This window comes from Gnatocerus cornutus, chromosome 5, assembly GCF_029298725.1.
Source record: "Gnatocerus cornutus isolate USDA-ARS CGAHR chromosome 5, icGnaCorn1.1, whole genome shotgun sequence".
NCBI lineage: Eukaryota > Metazoa > Arthropoda > Insecta > Coleoptera > Tenebrionidae > Gnatocerus > Gnatocerus cornutus.
In genome coordinates, this window is record NC_142237.1 from 3,665,256 (window position 1) to 3,683,337 (window position 18,082).

Below are 18,082 nucleotides of genomic sequence, written 5' to 3' on the forward strand. Positions count from 1 at the left end.
ACTAGTTATTTGTATTTATAAACTCAAACTGGTTTAATGGATTAGGATTAAGTTTATATTGCTTTAAAAGATTATATTCGTTACCGTAATTTTCCTATTTATCTACCAACTCTTTTAATTAAAATAATATTTCATAACTTTTTTTGCCTTATTGTTATTCAACATCATTATTAATTCTTTAAAATTTTTAATCATTTTGTATACAGGGTGTTCAAAAAATGGCGGACCAACTATTCACTACGTGAATCTTCAGATAATAACTAGTAGCTAAATTAAGTTTTTTCAATTATTAAGTGCTTCGTTGGAAATCTACAGCCACTTAAAGGGGCGCTAATTATGGCACAAATTTTTCCGTATAATGAACTCAAGGTTTACAAAATTCTACTAGAGTTCATGTTTTGGGTGATATTTACATACCTAAATGCCTTAAATGCCTTAAATGTTGATGCAAAACGTTATTTTGCACTTTTAAAATTAAGCTCAAAAGCGCAAAATGAATCTGGCAACATTTCACTTCAAGAATTCAGTAATTAATTGTTGCCTAGTGCCCGACAATGACCATTTTTTTAGAAAAGTCAAACATTTTTTAGGTGTCACAAACTAGAGGAATTTATTTCTCTAATGATGTATAATTTTGCTGAATATACCGACACGTGATGGAAACAGTCGAGAAGCAGTAAGGGGCAGTAAGGCTTGTGAATTTCCTAACTGGCAAATTCCCTCCAAGAATACTTTTCAACGAGTTTATCAACAGGTACGTGAGACGGGCCGATTGGAACCAAATTTATCAGGATCATGGAGGACCCAGGACTATTCGCACACCAAGAAGAGAACAAATGGTTCTTGATCTGCTTTGTGACTTTTACTGGTCAAGTGTTATCAAAATTAATTGCAAACCATAGTAACCAATTACATGATTTATTAATAATTGTAACTACCAAAGTGTTGCTCTGGTCTCAAAATTATACTCCTAATAATTACCGAAAGAATTGAACACTGTTGCCGTTTTTCGCAATATTTAAAGTTATTTTGCTCCCTTACAAAGCTTCAAATAAAAATTTTAAACAGCATTTCCAATTCACAGCGTCTTAGAGTTTGACGTTCTTATCAGTTGGTCCGCTATTTTTTGAACACCCTGTATATTCATTCATTCCATCTACTCTATTTCTTCACATGTAATTTCGTTATCTTTTGAAAAATTCTTAAAATCGCGTCCTTTATCTCTCTCGTGTAACCCAATATTACAACAAATAATAGTATTATTAATGACAATCATTTAATTTATTTTAAATTACTGACAGTGTTGTCAACCGTGGGAATTTTTTATTGAAAATCATCTTTAAACGAATATATTTTGTATGAAATTCAGCTAAATAAGCCAAAAAAATTCCCACGGTTGGCAACACTGTCAGTTACTGAGTGATTATATTTATCTTCCTGTGTTATAGCTGTTTCAAAATAATTACTACGCTTCATATACCAATCCCATGTATAATAAATCTCTCAGTTTTAAATTATGGTTTTTCAAATGCTCCAATTCAAATTTTTATGTTTGCCATGCTTTCTTATTATATATCTTTATTATCTTATAATAAAATTAATGTTACCGTGTTTAGTTACGAAGAACAAATATTTTATCCTTTGTATCATAATAATAAGCAAATATATGAAATGAATATCGACTTACTATACTTTGGAAATAAAGACAAAAATCATTATTGTTGTATCAAGAATTTGAGTCGATTGTTGAATGATCAGTTGGAAGTAAATAGAAACAAAAAACATTTCTATAGAAGAACTACTCCGCTAGAACTGAAGATGCTTTAAAGAAACATCAAAATGTGTGCTTTAGTAATGAACCATGTGTTCCGAACATGCCTGAAGATAATATATTAAAATTTAAAAATATTCAAAGAATGTTAAGACATCCGTATGTAATTTATTCTGATTTTGAATCTATTCTGAAACCTATTCATACATGCGAACCAAATCCTGAATCATCATATACTCATAAAACACAATTTCATATTCCCTGTGGTTATGGATTATACATTAAGAGTGCTTATAATAATATTGGTAACCCATTGGAAATTTGCAGAGGAGAGGAAAGTGATAAATGTTTTATAAAAAGAATAACTGAATATGCCAGAACAATATACAAGTTATTAAAAGAAAATAAACCCATAAAAGATATCGAACTAGAAGAATATAAAAAAACAAAAATTTGTTATCTTTTTTCTATAGAAAACCCAAAAGTAAGAGATCATGATCACTACACTGGAAAATATAGAGGAGCTGCTTGTAGAAAATGCAATTTGAAATATAGACAACCATTGTTTATTCCAATTTTGTTTCATAATTTAAGCGCTTACGATTGTCATTTGTTTATAAAAAATCTAGGAGAAGATAAAAGTCAATTGAAATTAATACCTAATAACGAAGAGAAATATATTTCTTTCAGTAAAATTTTAAGAATGGATGATAATGGATATATCGAACTGAGATTTATCGATTCATTTAGATTTTTAGCAAGTAGCCTAGACAATTTGTCATCTAATCTGGAATCAAGTCAGTTGAGAGAAATAATTAAATACTTTTCAAATCATGAATTAGATGTGTTATTTAGGAAAGAGAAAAGCAAGATAATTAGAAAAGGAATTTTCTGAAACAAAACTTCCATCAATAGATAAATTTTATTCTTCGCTCACAAAAGAAGGAATTTCTCAAGAAGAATTCAAACATGCAGTGAAAGTATGGAAATATTTTAAAATTGAAAACTTGGGTGAATGGCATGATTTATACTTAAAACTAGATGTTTTGCTATTAACTGATGTATTTGAAAATTTTAGAGATTTATGTTTAGAAAAGAGTTATGGACTGGATCCTGTTTGGTATTATACAACTCCGGGGTTAGCTTGGGACTGTATGCTCAAATATACTTCAGTGAAGTTGGAATTATTAACTGATTATGAAATGTATTTGTTTTTTGAAAACGGAATTAGAGGAGGTATTTCACAGTGTAGTAACAGGTATTCGCAGGCAGATGAAAATACTCAGATTATCTATATAGATGCTAATAATCTATATGGATGGGCTTTATCTCAGAGATTACCAGAAAAAACCTTTAAATGGTTGACTTGTGATGAAATTAAAAATGTTGATGGTATACTGTTATCAGATAGTGATACCGGTTATGTTTTAGAAGTTGATTTAGCATTCCCTGTAGACTTGGCTATTCATAACAAATTCAATGACTTGCCTTTGGCTCCGGAAAATAGAATTCCCCCGGGCGGAAAAGTAGAAAAACTACTTTGTCATTTCTATGATAAGAAAAATTATATAATTCATTACAAAACATTAAAACTTTACAAAAGTTTAGGTATTAGAATAACAAAGGTTCACAGAGGTATAATGTAAAATTTAATACTGAACAAAGACAGAAGGCGAAAAATGATTTTGAAAAAGATTTCTGGAAACTAATGGTTAATGCACCATATGGTAAGTCTATGCAATCTGTTAGAAACCAACAAAATATTAAATTATATTGTGATGAAGAAAAATTACAAAAAGCGATAAACAAACCTAATTTTAAACACAGAACTATATTTAGCAAACACCTGGCAGCAGTTCACAAATATAAAACCAAAGTATTGTTTAATAAACCAATTTACATTGGGCAAGCCGTATTAGATTTATCGAAATTATTAATGTATAACTTCCATTACAATGTAATTAAAAAATAATTTAATGAAAAAATAAAACTTTATGGAGATACCGACAGTTTCATATATGAGATTAAAATGGCTGATTTCTATGAATTTATGAAAAACAAACCCGACTATTTTGATACATCTGATTATCCAAAGGACCATCCATTATATTCTGATAAAAATAAGAAAGTAATAGGGAAATTCAAAGATGAATTGAATGGTATTAAGATATTAGAATACATAGGTTTAAGGTCAAAAATGTACAGTTACAGAACTGAAACGTGTGTTTCAAAAAAATTAAAAGGTATCAAGAAAGCAGTATTGAAGAAAGAAATAAGTTTTGAAGATTACAAAAATTGCTTATTCAATCAAACTGAATACTTCCATAGACAGAGAGTGATTAGGAGTCATAAACATGATATTTTTACTGAAGAAGTAAAGAAAAAGTTGGAAAGATGATAAAAGATATCTTTTACCTAATTCTACAGATACATTAGCTTATGGACACGTATTAGTATCATCATAGGTACGTTCATGGACACTGTTGAACTATTTTTTATTAGCGTTGAAGTAATAAATTAAGAAAACAATAATAACAATTACGATAATAAACGCAAGAATAAAAATAATAATTTTTAATTTATTAACTTGTTGAATAAGACTTTTTTCTGAATTTTGGATATTCTTCATTGAATATATTTAAATTCTTGAATACAGTACTTTCCATTTAATTTACAATTTTTGAGTTTTTTCATTTATTGCTCTCATATTTTTAGTATGTCTTTCAAATATTTTGAGAGTTCTTTTCTTTACATCATCGATGTTTGATGGTATTACTACTGTTTTGTTTCTTAATTCTGCTAATTTCTTAGGATCATAATTATTGTAGTTGTCTAATTTATATTCCAATTCATCGATTTTATTATTAGCAGATTCTAGTTCACAGTCTGTCATAATTAATTGTTCAAGGAATAAATTAGCTGTTTTTCTTGCAATATATTTATCTACTACTTCTTGTTTGAAACCGACTATTTTTGCTCCATCTTCTAATCTGTCTATTTCAGTAATAATAGGTTTTAAATCTTTTTTCCATTTTTCTTTCTCATCGTTGGGAATGTATGAAACTAGTTTGTCCATTTATGATTGAAAAGTTTCTAAAGATTTACTAATTAATTTATGTGCTTCTTCATCTAAACTTATATTTTTACGACTACCTGCTTTATGTTCTACATTATCGAATATTTTTTTATTTTTTATTTTATTTTTTCTCTCTTTTGTTCCCAATTGTTCCGATTTGTTCTCTTTTGTTCTCGTTTTACATGCAATCTTAATTCCAACTGAATTTAGTCCCATATTTAGGGAATTTCTAGAAATATTTTTAGATTTGCAAAATTCTGTCTTTGTTAGTTTTTTATTTACAGTCGAATTGAGATATTCAATGGCAAAATTACGATTTCTTATTTGAGTTACTTCATTGATATTTTTTGGTATATTTATTTTTTTATCTTGGGTAAAAGATTTGTAACTGTTTTTAAATTGTTGGGAGTTCAGATGGTTGTCTTGTTTTTAATGGTGTATAATATTCTGCTACAATTTTGTTCTCTTTAGTATTGGTCATTTTTTTATTTATTGTAAAAAATTTTTTTTGAATCTTTTTAAATCATTTTGAACGGAACTTTGTTAATATTTTTTTACTCATACAGATTACAGATAAAAAAATTCGTTGAATATAAAATTTTTTTCAGGTAGATCTGATGGAGGGCTCCTCATCCTCATCAAAGCGCAGAAAAGTCGAAAGTAAACCTGTCTATTCAGACCAAGTAAGACCAGACATATTATTGTATCACACGGTAACATGGTATTACACTTTTGTTATAGGAATTACTTGGATTAAATTTACTGGATGATGTAACATCTTTGGACACTTGCGGAGGCTCAAATGAAAGTGAATACGTAAGTAACTTGCTTCGAACAAATGTACAATTTGTTTTATGTTCAAATAGGAATTCATGGAAATTACAATTTGTTATGTCTTTTCAGGATCCTGACTTGGTTTTTGAAGTTCTTCGTTGGTCATCGACTTTTGTGGACAAGTCTATGTTTATTAAATGCGTTATGAAGGATGCACGTAGAATACTTCTCACTGCGCCGCCCAGATTTGGCAAGACTATGGCTTGCAAACAGCTGGAGAAGTTTTTTGAAATTGTCAGCAGTGAACAACAAAAGTTGGAGAAATATAAACTTTTCCAGGATCTCAGAATTTACAAATGCACTGAAGAATGCATAGAGAATCATGATTGTGAAAGTAAAAGACTTTTTCGCAAGCATTGCGGACAGCATCCAGTAATTTTTCTTGATTTTGCACAATTAACAGTAACGTCATATAGCGAATTTTTGGAGAGTCTTAGAGATATGATAATGGAGCAGTTTAGAAAATATAAAACATGTTTAATTCACGAAGATGGTGAAAAATTCAGCTGGTCAAGTAACAATATGGGAAGACTGGATATTGAACGTTTCTTGCGCCATTTGAAATATGCCGATGATGATGATCATTGGAAAGAGGCAATAGATCGTAACACAGCACAATCATACATAAAAAGGGCTTTTAAATATTTGATCGAGGTATTGTCGGTCCACTATCAAACAAAACAAACCCATAAGAACATTATTATATTGATTGACGAGTTCGACGCACCTTTTATGAATATGTTATTTAGAGAAAACTCATCAGACCAACAGATTATGTTTTTCATACGAGAACTAATGCGTCTTTTATGTAAAGATGAGATATCAGCACAATTTGTTCAACGAGTAATAATTTTTTCTGTCACTGCATTAGGTGGTATGATTTCATTAGGAGCTAACAATGTGAAACGTAGAACATTCTTGGACAATGATTATGGTTATTATAAATACTTTGGATTTACTAGGGAAGAAGTAAACGCTTTAGTTAACAACTGTGTCAAAGAAGAAAGTCAAAGAGAAAAAGCTCTTGATGAAATTGCTATGTGGTACAACAATTACACTGTAGTGGGAGACAAAGATACAACTATTTCTAATCCTGTGTCTATTGCCAATTATTTACCGAATCTCGTACGAAAAAGTTATTGGGTTGAATCGGTTGGAACCAAATATATCTGCCAACTATTTAAATTCGAAAAAATGCGGGAGAAGGTGTTTCCTGCCGTTAGAGACAATGAGAAAATTTCCATCAAAACAAAAACTATAGAGTTGAACGATATTTATAATCTGAAATCATTATGTGAATCAATTTTGAATTGTATCGAACTAGTGCAGGTAGACTTAGCTCTTCAGTTCCTCACAGAATGTGGGTACTTTAACGTTATTGACAAGAATGATGGGAATTGGACATTACAAATTCCGAATCTAGAATTGAAACAAGTATTTACAGACAAACTTCAGGATGCTTTGGTAGAATTTAAAACTAACCTGTTTACTGTAGAACAACAAAAGTCATTTGTGAATGCATTAATGTCTTTAGGAAGTGGAGAGAAGCATGAACCTATGAAATATGTTGCGTTTAAAAAATCTGTGGAAAATTTGTATACCGACCGAGAATTACCAAAAGCTCATTTTCACTTTCACTGTGACCTTTGGATTTTAATTTCTAGTTGTGGGAAGTTGGATTGCTTTTCAGAATTTGCAATCAAAAAGGGATGCTCACCCAAGCTTGATTTAATTATTATTTCAAAATGTGCAGTAATTATAATTGAACTAAAGCGGCATAAACAAGATTCTGCAAAGAAGGCCCTAAAACAGTGTCTACGGAAAAAATACTATGAAGCATTTGAATTTGAAGGAAATGAAAGAAAGGGTTTAAAGAAAATTTTAATTGGTCTTCATCTCTCTGATGATCGTAAAGTTAGCATCAGGTATTTAGAAAATTTTGAGAAAAAAACACTGCAAGATGAACCAAACGTAGAAACAATTGTAGAGGATAGCTATGAATGTTAAAATCATTCTCTCTGTTAGTTATGTACCCTGTTTTATTTTATGTGCATTTCGCTGATTTTAAGGTAGTTTGAGAATCTGTAAATTGTAATGGAAAATAATCTCATTTTTTTGCCCTTAATCTTTGATTAAATTATACATTTCTACTTGAGTATTTTTTAATATTTCATTAAACCGGGACTTACGACTTTATGTTAGTTGGTACATAATATTTGATATGGTAAGAAAATAAGTTGAAAAAAAAACAAACTATTATTTATATGTTCAATGAAAATTATAACTAAATATAAACAATTCTCTTAATTACAACAAAGTAAGATAAGAAAATCTGTACCTTTTTAATATCACAAAATAAGAAAATCAATTTTAGTTAGTAGTTGTGTTACAAAAACAAATTATATAATTATAAAGCAAACAAACTAATTTTACGTTCGTGTCGTTACTTTGGTGTAATAATAATTTATTTTTTCTACTCCCATAGTAGTAAGTAACTAGGCAAGAACCCTGTCGTTTGTTGATTAGTAACTATGACACTATGAAACATGCATGTAATATGTAGATATATGTATGTATTTTCATTATACGGAACTAACTCACGTGACTTTAGTAACTTTTCGACTGTGAAACCAACGTTTTAGTTCCACTGTTTTCCTAGTGTAACCATGCCATTTTTAAGGTTAGAGTTTTCAGATGTCACTAATCTGACAAATTTCAAAGAACTAGTCAATTATTTTATTTATCAGTTATTTCACTTATTATAATAATACATAATTAAAAATGTCACGCCAAATATACAGAAATATTCTTATTTCGTTTGCTCCAATTTGAATTCACATCAATTCTCAAAATAGTTGTGGATGTTTGTTGAAATCTTGAGACAGCATAAAGATGTTTGTGAAGGAATGCTGTAAAACTTTGGCGGATTTGAAAGAATCTTTCCGAAAGTGTAAGCGAAATTTTGAAATGGCTGGAAAGTGGCAATCCAGAGCAGACTGAACTTTTGATGCACATGAAATGTGAATGTTTAAATGGCCGTGGTTTAAAATTTTGTCTCTAACTTTTTATACTATACTACATATATTGTAACAAAATTTAATTGTGATATAACAAAAACAACCTAAATTCTCTTTTAAAATTTTTCTTACTTCCCCTTCTGATATCCAAAACTATGTCGTTGAAGTTAGCTTGGGATTGGCTTTTTGGTTGCGCCGTAACATAGGCAACACAACGTGCATTCGGCTTTTTTTACAGTAGACCAGACAAATATTGGAATTTCGTGGGTATTTTCATGTTTTCGCTACTTTTCTTTCAAATTTATGGCAATTTGACTTTGGAATAATAACCTCCCATTGTGACAATCAATACTTTGGTGTAAAATATACAGAAAAGGGATAATCAAAGAGGGTTGAAATGTCGTCTTTTTCATCACCGTTATCGTAAAAATCCAGCATCTACCCCGGTCGCAGTCATCTCAAAAAATAGAGAAAAATTCACTGATAAATCTCCCATATCAAGTTTGTCTCCACCAGCCGTCAGAGGGTTGTAATCTCGCCCCGTTTTAATTCACCCTGTAAAAATGTAAAAAATCGAAAATGTACCCCAACGGCATTAGACCCAAAAAATAGAGAAAAATTCACTGATAAATCTCCCATATCAAGTTTGTCTCCACCAACCGTCAGAGGGTTGTAATCTCGCCCCGTTTAAATTCACCCTGTAAAAATGTAAAAAATCGAAAATGTACCCCAACGGCATTAGACCCAAAAAATAGAGAAAAATTCACTGATAAATCTCCCATATCAAGTTTGTCTCCACCAGCCGTCAGAGGGTTGTAATCTCGCCCCGTTTTAATTCACCCTGTAAAAATGTAAAAAATCGAAAATGTACCCCAACGGCATTAGACCCAAAAAATAGAGAAAAATTCACTGATAAATCTCCCATATCAAGTTTGTCTCCACCAGCCGTCAGAGGGTTGTAATCTCGCCCCGTTTTAATTCACCCTGTAAAAATGTAAAAAATCGAAAATGTACCCCAATGGCATTAGACCCAAAAAATAGAGAAAAATTCACTGATAAATCTCCCATATCAAGTTTGCCTCCATCAACCGTCAGAGGGTTGTAATCTCGCCCTGTGGGTTTAAACAATTTTTTCGCTTTTGTTAGGCGGTGGGACCAGCTAAGGTCTTTTGTGCATACACTAGGTTACATTGGGAAATTTCAAAACATAATAAAGAATAATAACTTTAAACATAATAAAGAAGTTTACATTATGTACTAACAACATGACGGACTAGACAAACAACAAAACGTGAAATGCATTTTCGTATCTGCCCTCATTCTATTGGCTACTTCTATTTCTTAGTGTTCGTCGATTGGTTATCCTGCAGCGAATGCAGCTTGCTCAAGTTAACTGTTGCAACCAGCAATACAGTTGTAACTACAACCCCGGAGAAGGGGTGGTTTCCCCCACTATTGTTAAATTTTAATTTTTAAATGGTACAGAGTTGAAGTAGTACGTTACGAGACTCAGATACAGAACTTCACTGGTACAATTGCGTCCAAAAATAATGCACCATGGTATGAACAGAATATGCACCCAACAATACATTTTACCCCTAGAACTTTTGGGTTGGTCTGCTTGGAATCAATGTTTGTATTCTTAATCAATGACCCCGTTCCTACTATGAGTTGATTGCAATTAATTTAATCTCGCATTTAAGTTTGGTTGCTGACATTTGATGGAATTAAATATTAATTTTAATTAAAGTTGTAATTTTTAATTTTAATTTATTTCTTAAAATTATTGATTATTCTAACGTTCATTTTTCTTTATACAATTCACTTTCATTGCTAAAAAAGTAAATTTTAGAACAATCGATTTTTAATTCTGATCAATAGTAAGTAACTAAGTATAGGCCGGTTTAACGCAATAATTTAATTGAAATTAATTATACTTGCAATTTACTTATGTCACTTTAAAATAATGTTAAATATTTCATTTTATTCTAAATTGTAAAGAGTAACAGTATCACTTTAGCAGTAGATTGTATAAAGGCACATTTAACAATTCTAGTGCTGTTAAAAATTTGGCAACAATATTAGTGTTGGTAAATGCGATTTTTCGCAATTTCTTGATTTTGCCCACCTGTTTACATCTTGGATACTAGTTATGGCCAACTAGCATTCATAATTTTTAAAGCATTAATTTATACATTTTTTCGAGTTTTAGTTTTTCAAACATAGTTTTTCAGATGTAAAAACCCCAATAACGTTATATGGTTTTGTAAAAAACTTTGATCAAAATCAAAGATTTAATTTTGTTTCTGTAAACCGGGTTTATAATTTTTTTAATTATTTGTCATTGTTTGAGACTCTTTTTTTTTTATTTTTCTTAGTAGTAATTAACATATGTTTTCTACTATCTAGTAAATGAAAAAGTTACAAAACAATGAGAGCAAGCGATTTGACATGTCAAAATTGACAATTATATTTTTATTTAATTTAAACAAAATTTGAAAAACTTTATACTGCACTTTTAAGATAATCTAAATTTTTTTAATCATTCGTCAACTTTATTATTACAAGTCCACATTAGATTAAAACAAAACTCAACTTCACACGTTGAGTAATCTACTATATTTGTCTGTATGTTCTGAAACTTTATTTCTAAATATTTTTTTCCCTAATTCCAGTAAAATGCTGTAATTTATTGGGGATTAATTCTGATCATCAGACAAGACCACCACTTGAGGGTGATTATGTTTATAGGGTCTTGCGGTCAGTTTGGTGGAAACTATTTGAAAAGTTACAGCCATAAACGCACCACAGTATTTATACGTTTCTTTTACCATCACAGCACAGCAAAATAAGATCTAAATAATTTTAGATTATTAGATTGGGTTAAATACACAAGTTATTCCAAAACAGTATTTTTATACCCTGGTCCTTCGAACAATACCTTCAACATCAAGGCACCTCAACGATCAAACATTGATCTATCGAGTCGGATCCTAAAGGTCCAAACACTGGTCCTGCGAACCGGACTCAAGGGTGCAACATTGGTCCATATCGAGCCGGATTTACGAATTCAGTGATTCAGCAAGAAAACTAGTGAAGTGAAAATTATAAATCGTGAAAAAAACGGCAGCAGTGGCAGGCATCTTCAAGGCACCACCCCGTTGACCACAAAACACACAATTCAGGGATACTCAGCGGCAGTGATCAGCATTCCTACACAAAGGATCATCACCCGCAATTCCAACAACTCCACATCAGACAACCACCACAGCAAATTGGACAGACCACGTCGTCAAAGGTTGGTGGACTTTTTCCTTTTCTATCCACGCCTTCATAACGGACATGCTTCAGTTTCATAGTTGCTCATTCGTATCTATTGTTTGACATTGCATACATCGTTATTCTTTTAATATGCCACCTAAAGCCGAGCGTTCTGTTGCTTTGCATTCAAAATTCACGACTTTAACTGATCAATTGCAACGATTCGAGTCATTTTTAAATAATGTAATTAGCGACGAAGACGTCATCGAACTCAAATTGCGACTGACGCGAATTGAGCCAATTCTTGATAAATTAGATAAAGTGCAAACAGAATTAGATGCGTTAAAAGCTGCGGTAGTTCAATCGGATGAGAGCGAAGAAAATGTCCAAGAGCAGGACTTATCAAATCCACGCGAAATGTATGAAAATTTATACTACAGTGTAATGAGACGTTCTCAACACTTCATTTCTAAATTTGAGCCTACAATTTCAAATCCAAATCATAGTTCACAAAACAATTCAAATGGTACGCAAGTTAAACTTCCAACATTGGACATTCCTCAATTTAACGGAGAAATTACGGAATGGCAAAACTTCTACAATACGTTTGAGTCATTAATTGATAAAAATTTTGCATTAGATGATGTACAAAAATTGCAGTACCTAAAATCGGCACTTAAAAAAGATGCATCCAATATCATTAGCGACTTAGCGGTTACCGCGGAAAATTACATGGTCGCCAAGGAATTGTTGATAGAAAGGTACGAACACAAACGTTTAATAGTTAAAAGTCATTTAAGGGCACTATTCGATCTACCAAATGTAACAAAGGATTCACCTAGTATTCTCAGAACTTTCACGGACAAACTAAATTCAAATTTAAAAGCTCTAGAGTCATTAAAGATAGACATTAAAAGTTGGGATCCAATTTTAATTTATTTAATCACAAGCAAATTTGACTTTATCACAACCCGCGAATGGGAAAACACGCTAACAAAGGAATTGCCTACTATGACGGAGATGAAATGCTTTTTAAACAAACGACACCAACTATTAGAATCAATAGAGTCCAACAAAACGCTAAATAAAAACCAAAACAAGTTCAGCAGGACACAGAATAGTCTAAGATCGATCAACGTTGCCAACAAATATCAAGCGCATTGCCCACATTGCAAAGGCAATGATTTTATTTATCATTGCGAAGATTTTAGAAAAAATCCCGTCGCGCAACGAAAATCGTTAGTCACCAAACTTAAACTGTGTCCTAACTGCTTAAAAAACCACACAATTAATTCCTGTACATCAACGTACAATTGCCGTGTTTGCAAGCAGAGACATAACACTCTCTTACATGCTGAAACCGCTAATGTACCGACTAATTCAGAACCTGCGACTTCAACCAGTCTGACTTCTTCAAACCTTACTAACAATGAGATTGCTCACATTTTACTTGCAACCGTTCTTATTTATGTTAAGGACCGATTGGGAAACTATCATTTCTGTCGTGCATTGTTGGATGGCGGTTCGGAGTCAAATTTCATTTCAAAAGATCTATCTGAACGATTAGAGTTAAAAAAATCGAAAACGCACGTTCAAATCTCCGGTGTCAATCCGGAAAGTACTAATTTCACAACTGCCAATTATTGTGTGAATGTTTTCGTCAAATCAAGAATTAACACATACCGAACAGATTTCAATTGTTTAATTTTGGATAAAATCACCAGGAACACACCAGCGTTTACATTTTCAAACGACGCTATTAACCTTCCGGATAATTTGCAATTGGCAGACCCTGAGTTCAATAAATCTCGGGAAATTGATATACTCATAGGGGGGGCGGAAAAATTTTGGGAATTAATTCTAGCCGGTTCAATCAGATTAGGGAAAAACCAACCAGATTTACGCGAAACTAAATTTGGATGGATTTTGTCGGGTACGGTCAAAATTCCTCAAAGCAATAAACAATTGTCCTGCAATCTAGTCAATAGTCATTTAGACAGCCAATTAACTAAGTTTTGGCAAATTGAAGAAGTGCCGACATCGGTAAAACCTTTCACACCAGAGGAACAGATGTGCGAGAACCATTTTGCGGCAACTTACAAAAGGGACATTTCAGGCAGATTCTTGGTAAAATTACCCTTCAGGAAAACAGCCATAAATACGGGCGACACCTACAAAAGTGCTCTCTCCAAGTTTTACAGCTTAGAAAAGAGGTTCAGGCAAAACCCCGGTTTGAAAACGGATTACGGCAAGTTTATGACCGAGTACGCGTTGTTGGGCCACATGCAACCCATCGAATTCCTGGGAAATTCCAATTCCCTCTATTTGAGTCACCATCCTGTTTACAAAGAAAGCAGTATTACCACCAAACTAAGGGTCGTTTTTAATGCATCCGCAAAATCTACCAATGGACTTTTGCTCAATGATTTACTTATGACGGGTCCAACTATTCAATTGGAACTTTTTTCAATAATTATGCGCTTCCGGTTTCACCAAGTAGCGTTGACCGCGGACATTTCCAAAATGTTTAGACAGATCTTGGTTGATCCATCTGATCGACATTATCAGACCATTTTATGGCGTGATGACCCTAATGCCGAATTAAAACACTACCAGTTGAATACAGTCACTTATGGAACCGCGGGTGCTCCATTTTTAGCGGTTCGATGTTTACATCAATGAGCGAGCGATAACGCGGTGCAATTCCCTGAAGCTTCGAATGCGATAAAAAAGGACTTCTACATGGACGATCTATTAACTGGAACCAGTACCACCGAAGAAGCTGTAAAATTACGCGAACAATTAACATTTATTTTAAAAACTGGAGGTTTTAACTTATGCAAATGGGCTTCAAATCAAATGGAAGTTCCACCCACCAACAATACTGACAGCGACGTTATCTTAAACCTTAACTTGGAGCAAGACACGAAAAAATTGGGGTTAAAATGGGATTTCAGAAATGACAGCTTCAAGTTCGCGTTAAATTCGCTTCCAAACAAACATCAAACGTTAACAAAACGCGAACTTTTGTCCGAAATCGCGAGTCTTTTCGATCCACTAGGGTTGATTAATCCTACAATTGTCTTCGCCAAATTAATTATGCAAAAATTATGGACATTAAAATTATCTTGGGATTCACCGGTGCCACCGGAACTTTTATCTGAATGGCACAATCTTCAAAATCAACTTGACCAATTAAATGATTTCAAAATTCCTCGCAAGGTCGTAGGTAACGACTTATCGGTTCAAACGGAAATTCACGGCTTTTGTGATGCTTCTGAAGCAGCATATGGAGCATGCGTTTACATTCGAACAACAGACGCGAAAAACAACATCTGCGTAAAATTATTGTGCGCTAAATCAAGGGTAGCACCGCTGAAAGTAATTTCAATTCCGAGACTCGAACTCTGCGGCGCGCAACTATTAGCCAAACTGGTTCAGAAAATTAAAAGAGATTTGAACGTTTTAGTCAACAAAACCTACTTGTGGACCGATTCAATGGTGGTTCTCGCGTGGCTATCAAACGAACCTCATACGTTGAAAACTTTTGTCGCAAACCGCGTCTCCGAAGTTCAAACACTTTCCAAAGAGGCGACTTGGTTGCATGTTCCGGGAATTTTGAATCCAGCAGACATTCTGTCAAGGGGAATGCTTCCAGAAAAATTACTTAAATCAGAAATTTGGTGGAATGGACCAGAATTGCTTCGAACAACAAAACAAAATTGGCCGAGTGACAAGCTTCAAATTTCAACGGCTGGGTTACCAGAAATCAAACGAACCCATTGCGTAAATACGACAAACAACGACGTGTTAACGAAATTTTCGTCATACAAAAAGTTAATTCGCGTAGTTGCTTGGATTTTGAGATGGCGATACAACGCCAGCCCAAACAATAAGGCAAATAAACGCAAAGGAATTATGACATGCGGCGAGTTAAAAAACGCAACACGGTGTGTAATTAAGCAAACTCAATCAAACAGTTTTCCCGATGAACTTCGCCAACTGACCAAAGGCCTTCAGGAAGATAATCAAAGTAAACTTATTACCCTAAATCCATTTCTGGACGAAGAGGGATTAATCAGGGTTGGCGGCAGATTGCGTAACGCTGATCTACCAGAGGGGCAAAAACACCAATATGTGTTACCCAAAAAACATCAAGTAACAAATTTAATAATCTTAGACACACACATTTCTTTAAAACATGCAGGAGCACAATTGACTCTTTCCGCCATTCGAGAAAAATTTTGGCCGTTATCCGGGCGAGATGCGGTACGATCAGTTTTAAGAAATTGCGTCACATGTTTTCGAGCAAAACCGCTGTCAATCGAACAGCTAATGGGAGATTTGCCAATGTTGCGAGTTCGAACGGCACGACCGTTTTTGAATTGTGCTGTGGACTATGCTGGACCGATTAACATAAAAAACGGATTTGGTCGTACCAACAAAACTTTGAAGGCTTACATCGCCTTATTTATTTGCATGGCGACTAAGGCGATACACATTGAGCTGGTGTGTGATTGCACGACACAAGCATTTTTGGGCGCTCTAAAACGAATGGTCTCCCGCAGAGGCAACATTCAAAATATTTACTCGGACAACGCGACTAATTTTGTTGGTGCAAAAAATGAATTAGCAAAACTTTTGAAGTCTATTTCATTTAAAAACGAGGTCATATCTGACCTTTTAAATCATAATACCACGTGGCATTTCATCCCTAGCCGTTCTCCACATATGGGCGGATTATGGGAAGCTGGCGTAAAATCGGCTAAGTTTCATCTAAAAAGAATGACAAAGGATGCATTTTTAACATACGAGCAGTTTTACACGCTTTTGGCGGAAATTGAGGCATGTCTAAATTCTAGACCCCTAACTCCACTATCCAACGATCCAAACGACCTAGCTCCTTTAACTCCTGGTCATTTCTTAATTGGAAGTCCACTAACTTCGGTTCCGGAGGAGAATTTGCTAGAAACCCCGACGAACAGGTTACGACAATGGCAGAACATCTCAAAACTGAAACAACACTTCTGGAAACGATGGTCGTCAGAATATCTTCAACAGCTACAACAGCGAGGAAAATGGAGATTTGTAAAGAACAACGAACTACTCCTAGGGGCTCTGGTGATCCTCAAAGATGACAACCTTCCACCACTGGCTTGGAAAATGGGGCGTATTCAGGAGCTACACCCAGGAAACGACAAGCTTGTGCGGGTAGTGAGTGTAAAAACAAACAGTGGAGTGGTAAAACGGGCAATTACCAAAATCTGCGTTTTGCCAGTGCAAGAGTGACTTTAATGTTTTGAAATTTTTATCTTAGTGTATGTTTTGAATTTGCATGCTTGTTTGCTATATGTATTCGTCTCACTGTTAGTTCTTAAGATTTGTATCATAATTGTTAATATTTTGTTTGTTTGTATATAGATAGTTTTTAAGTCAATTTGTTGAAGCCAGGCCTTCAACGGGGGCGGGAATGTTGCAACCAGCAATACAGTTGTAACTACAACCCCGGAGAAGGGGTGGTTTCCCCCACTATTGTTAAATTTTACAGAGTTGAAGTAGTACGTTACGAGACTCAGATACAGAAACTTCACTGGTACCTATGTACACCATTGGGTTAAATACACAAGTTATTCCAAAACAGTATTTTTATACCCTGGTCCTTCGAACAATACCTTCAACATCAAGGCACCTCAACGATCAAACATTGATCTATCGAGTCGGATCCTAAAGGTCCAAACACTGGTCCTGCGAACCGGACTCAAGGGTACAACATTAACCTTGAATAACACGAAAGACAATAAAGTCAAATCTATAATTACATAAAATTATGACAATTGCCTCTATCTGCACCTGTGTACAAAATCCTGGATAAAAGTACGAATTTTATGCTGCCAATATTTTAGAGGATGAAAATCAAATGTGAAATGATCTTTTTTAAGAACTTTAATAATAGGGAATTATAAAATTTCAGCCGGTGCACATACATCTCTACCGAACATATACAAAATGGCGGACCGGCTTCTTTTAACATTTAACATTCTTTGCTTTGTGAACGACCTGCAACTGAAGTTTATAACATGTCACATTAATTAGTGTAGAAACTCACCCAAATTTCCAAAATTA

The 18,082-nt window shown here is 33.5% G+C and overlaps 2 protein-coding genes across 2 annotated transcripts; both read left to right on the forward strand.

Moving 5' to 3' along the window:
- Window positions 1-632: 632 nt before the first annotated feature.
- On the forward strand, window positions 633-7,831 carry LOC148173755 (uncharacterized). The gene is made up of 4 exons (XM_088036081.1): window positions 633-754; window positions 5,456-5,530; window positions 5,589-5,663; window positions 5,751-7,831. The coding sequence occupies exons 2-4, from the start codon at window positions 5,465-5,467 to the stop codon at window positions 7,686-7,688; spliced, it is 2,079 nt and encodes a 692-aa protein (XP_087892207.1). The 5' UTR covers window positions 633-754; window positions 5,456-5,464; the 3' UTR covers window positions 7,689-7,831.
- Window positions 7,832-8,347: 516 nt separating this feature from the next.
- On the forward strand, window positions 8,348-17,248 carry LOC148173756 (uncharacterized). Its single transcript, XM_088035614.1, has 5 exons — window positions 8,348-8,361; window positions 11,781-11,996; window positions 12,211-12,720; window positions 13,684-14,620; window positions 14,693-17,248. Exons 1-5 carry the CDS (start codon window positions 8,348-8,350, stop codon window positions 17,246-17,248), a joined length of 4,233 nt encoding a protein of 1,410 aa, XP_087891740.1.
- Window positions 17,249-18,082: the final 834 nt, after the last annotated feature.

Bases quoted from the DNA above. Each gene is read 5' to 3' on its own strand.
- LOC148173755 (XM_088036081.1), top strand. From the start codon at position 5,465: ATGGAGGGCTCCTCATCCTCATCAAAGCGCAGAAAAGTCGAAAGTAAA. The intron at 5,531-5,588 runs GTAAGACCAGAC...CTTTTGTTATAG, and splicing joins AACCTGTCTATTCAGACCAA to GAATTACTTGGATTAAATTT. The intron at 5,664-5,750 runs GTAAGTAACTTG...ATGTCTTTTCAG, and splicing joins GCTCAAATGAAAGTGAATAC to GATCCTGACTTGGTTTTTGA.
- LOC148173756 (XM_088035614.1), top strand. The intron at 12,721-13,683 runs GTACGAACACAA...TAAAATCACCAG, and splicing joins AAGGAATTGTTGATAGAAAG to GAACACACCAGCGTTTACAT. The intron at 14,621-14,692 runs GTTCGATGTTTA...GCGATAAAAAAG, and splicing joins CGGGTGCTCCATTTTTAGCG to GACTTCTACATGGACGATCT.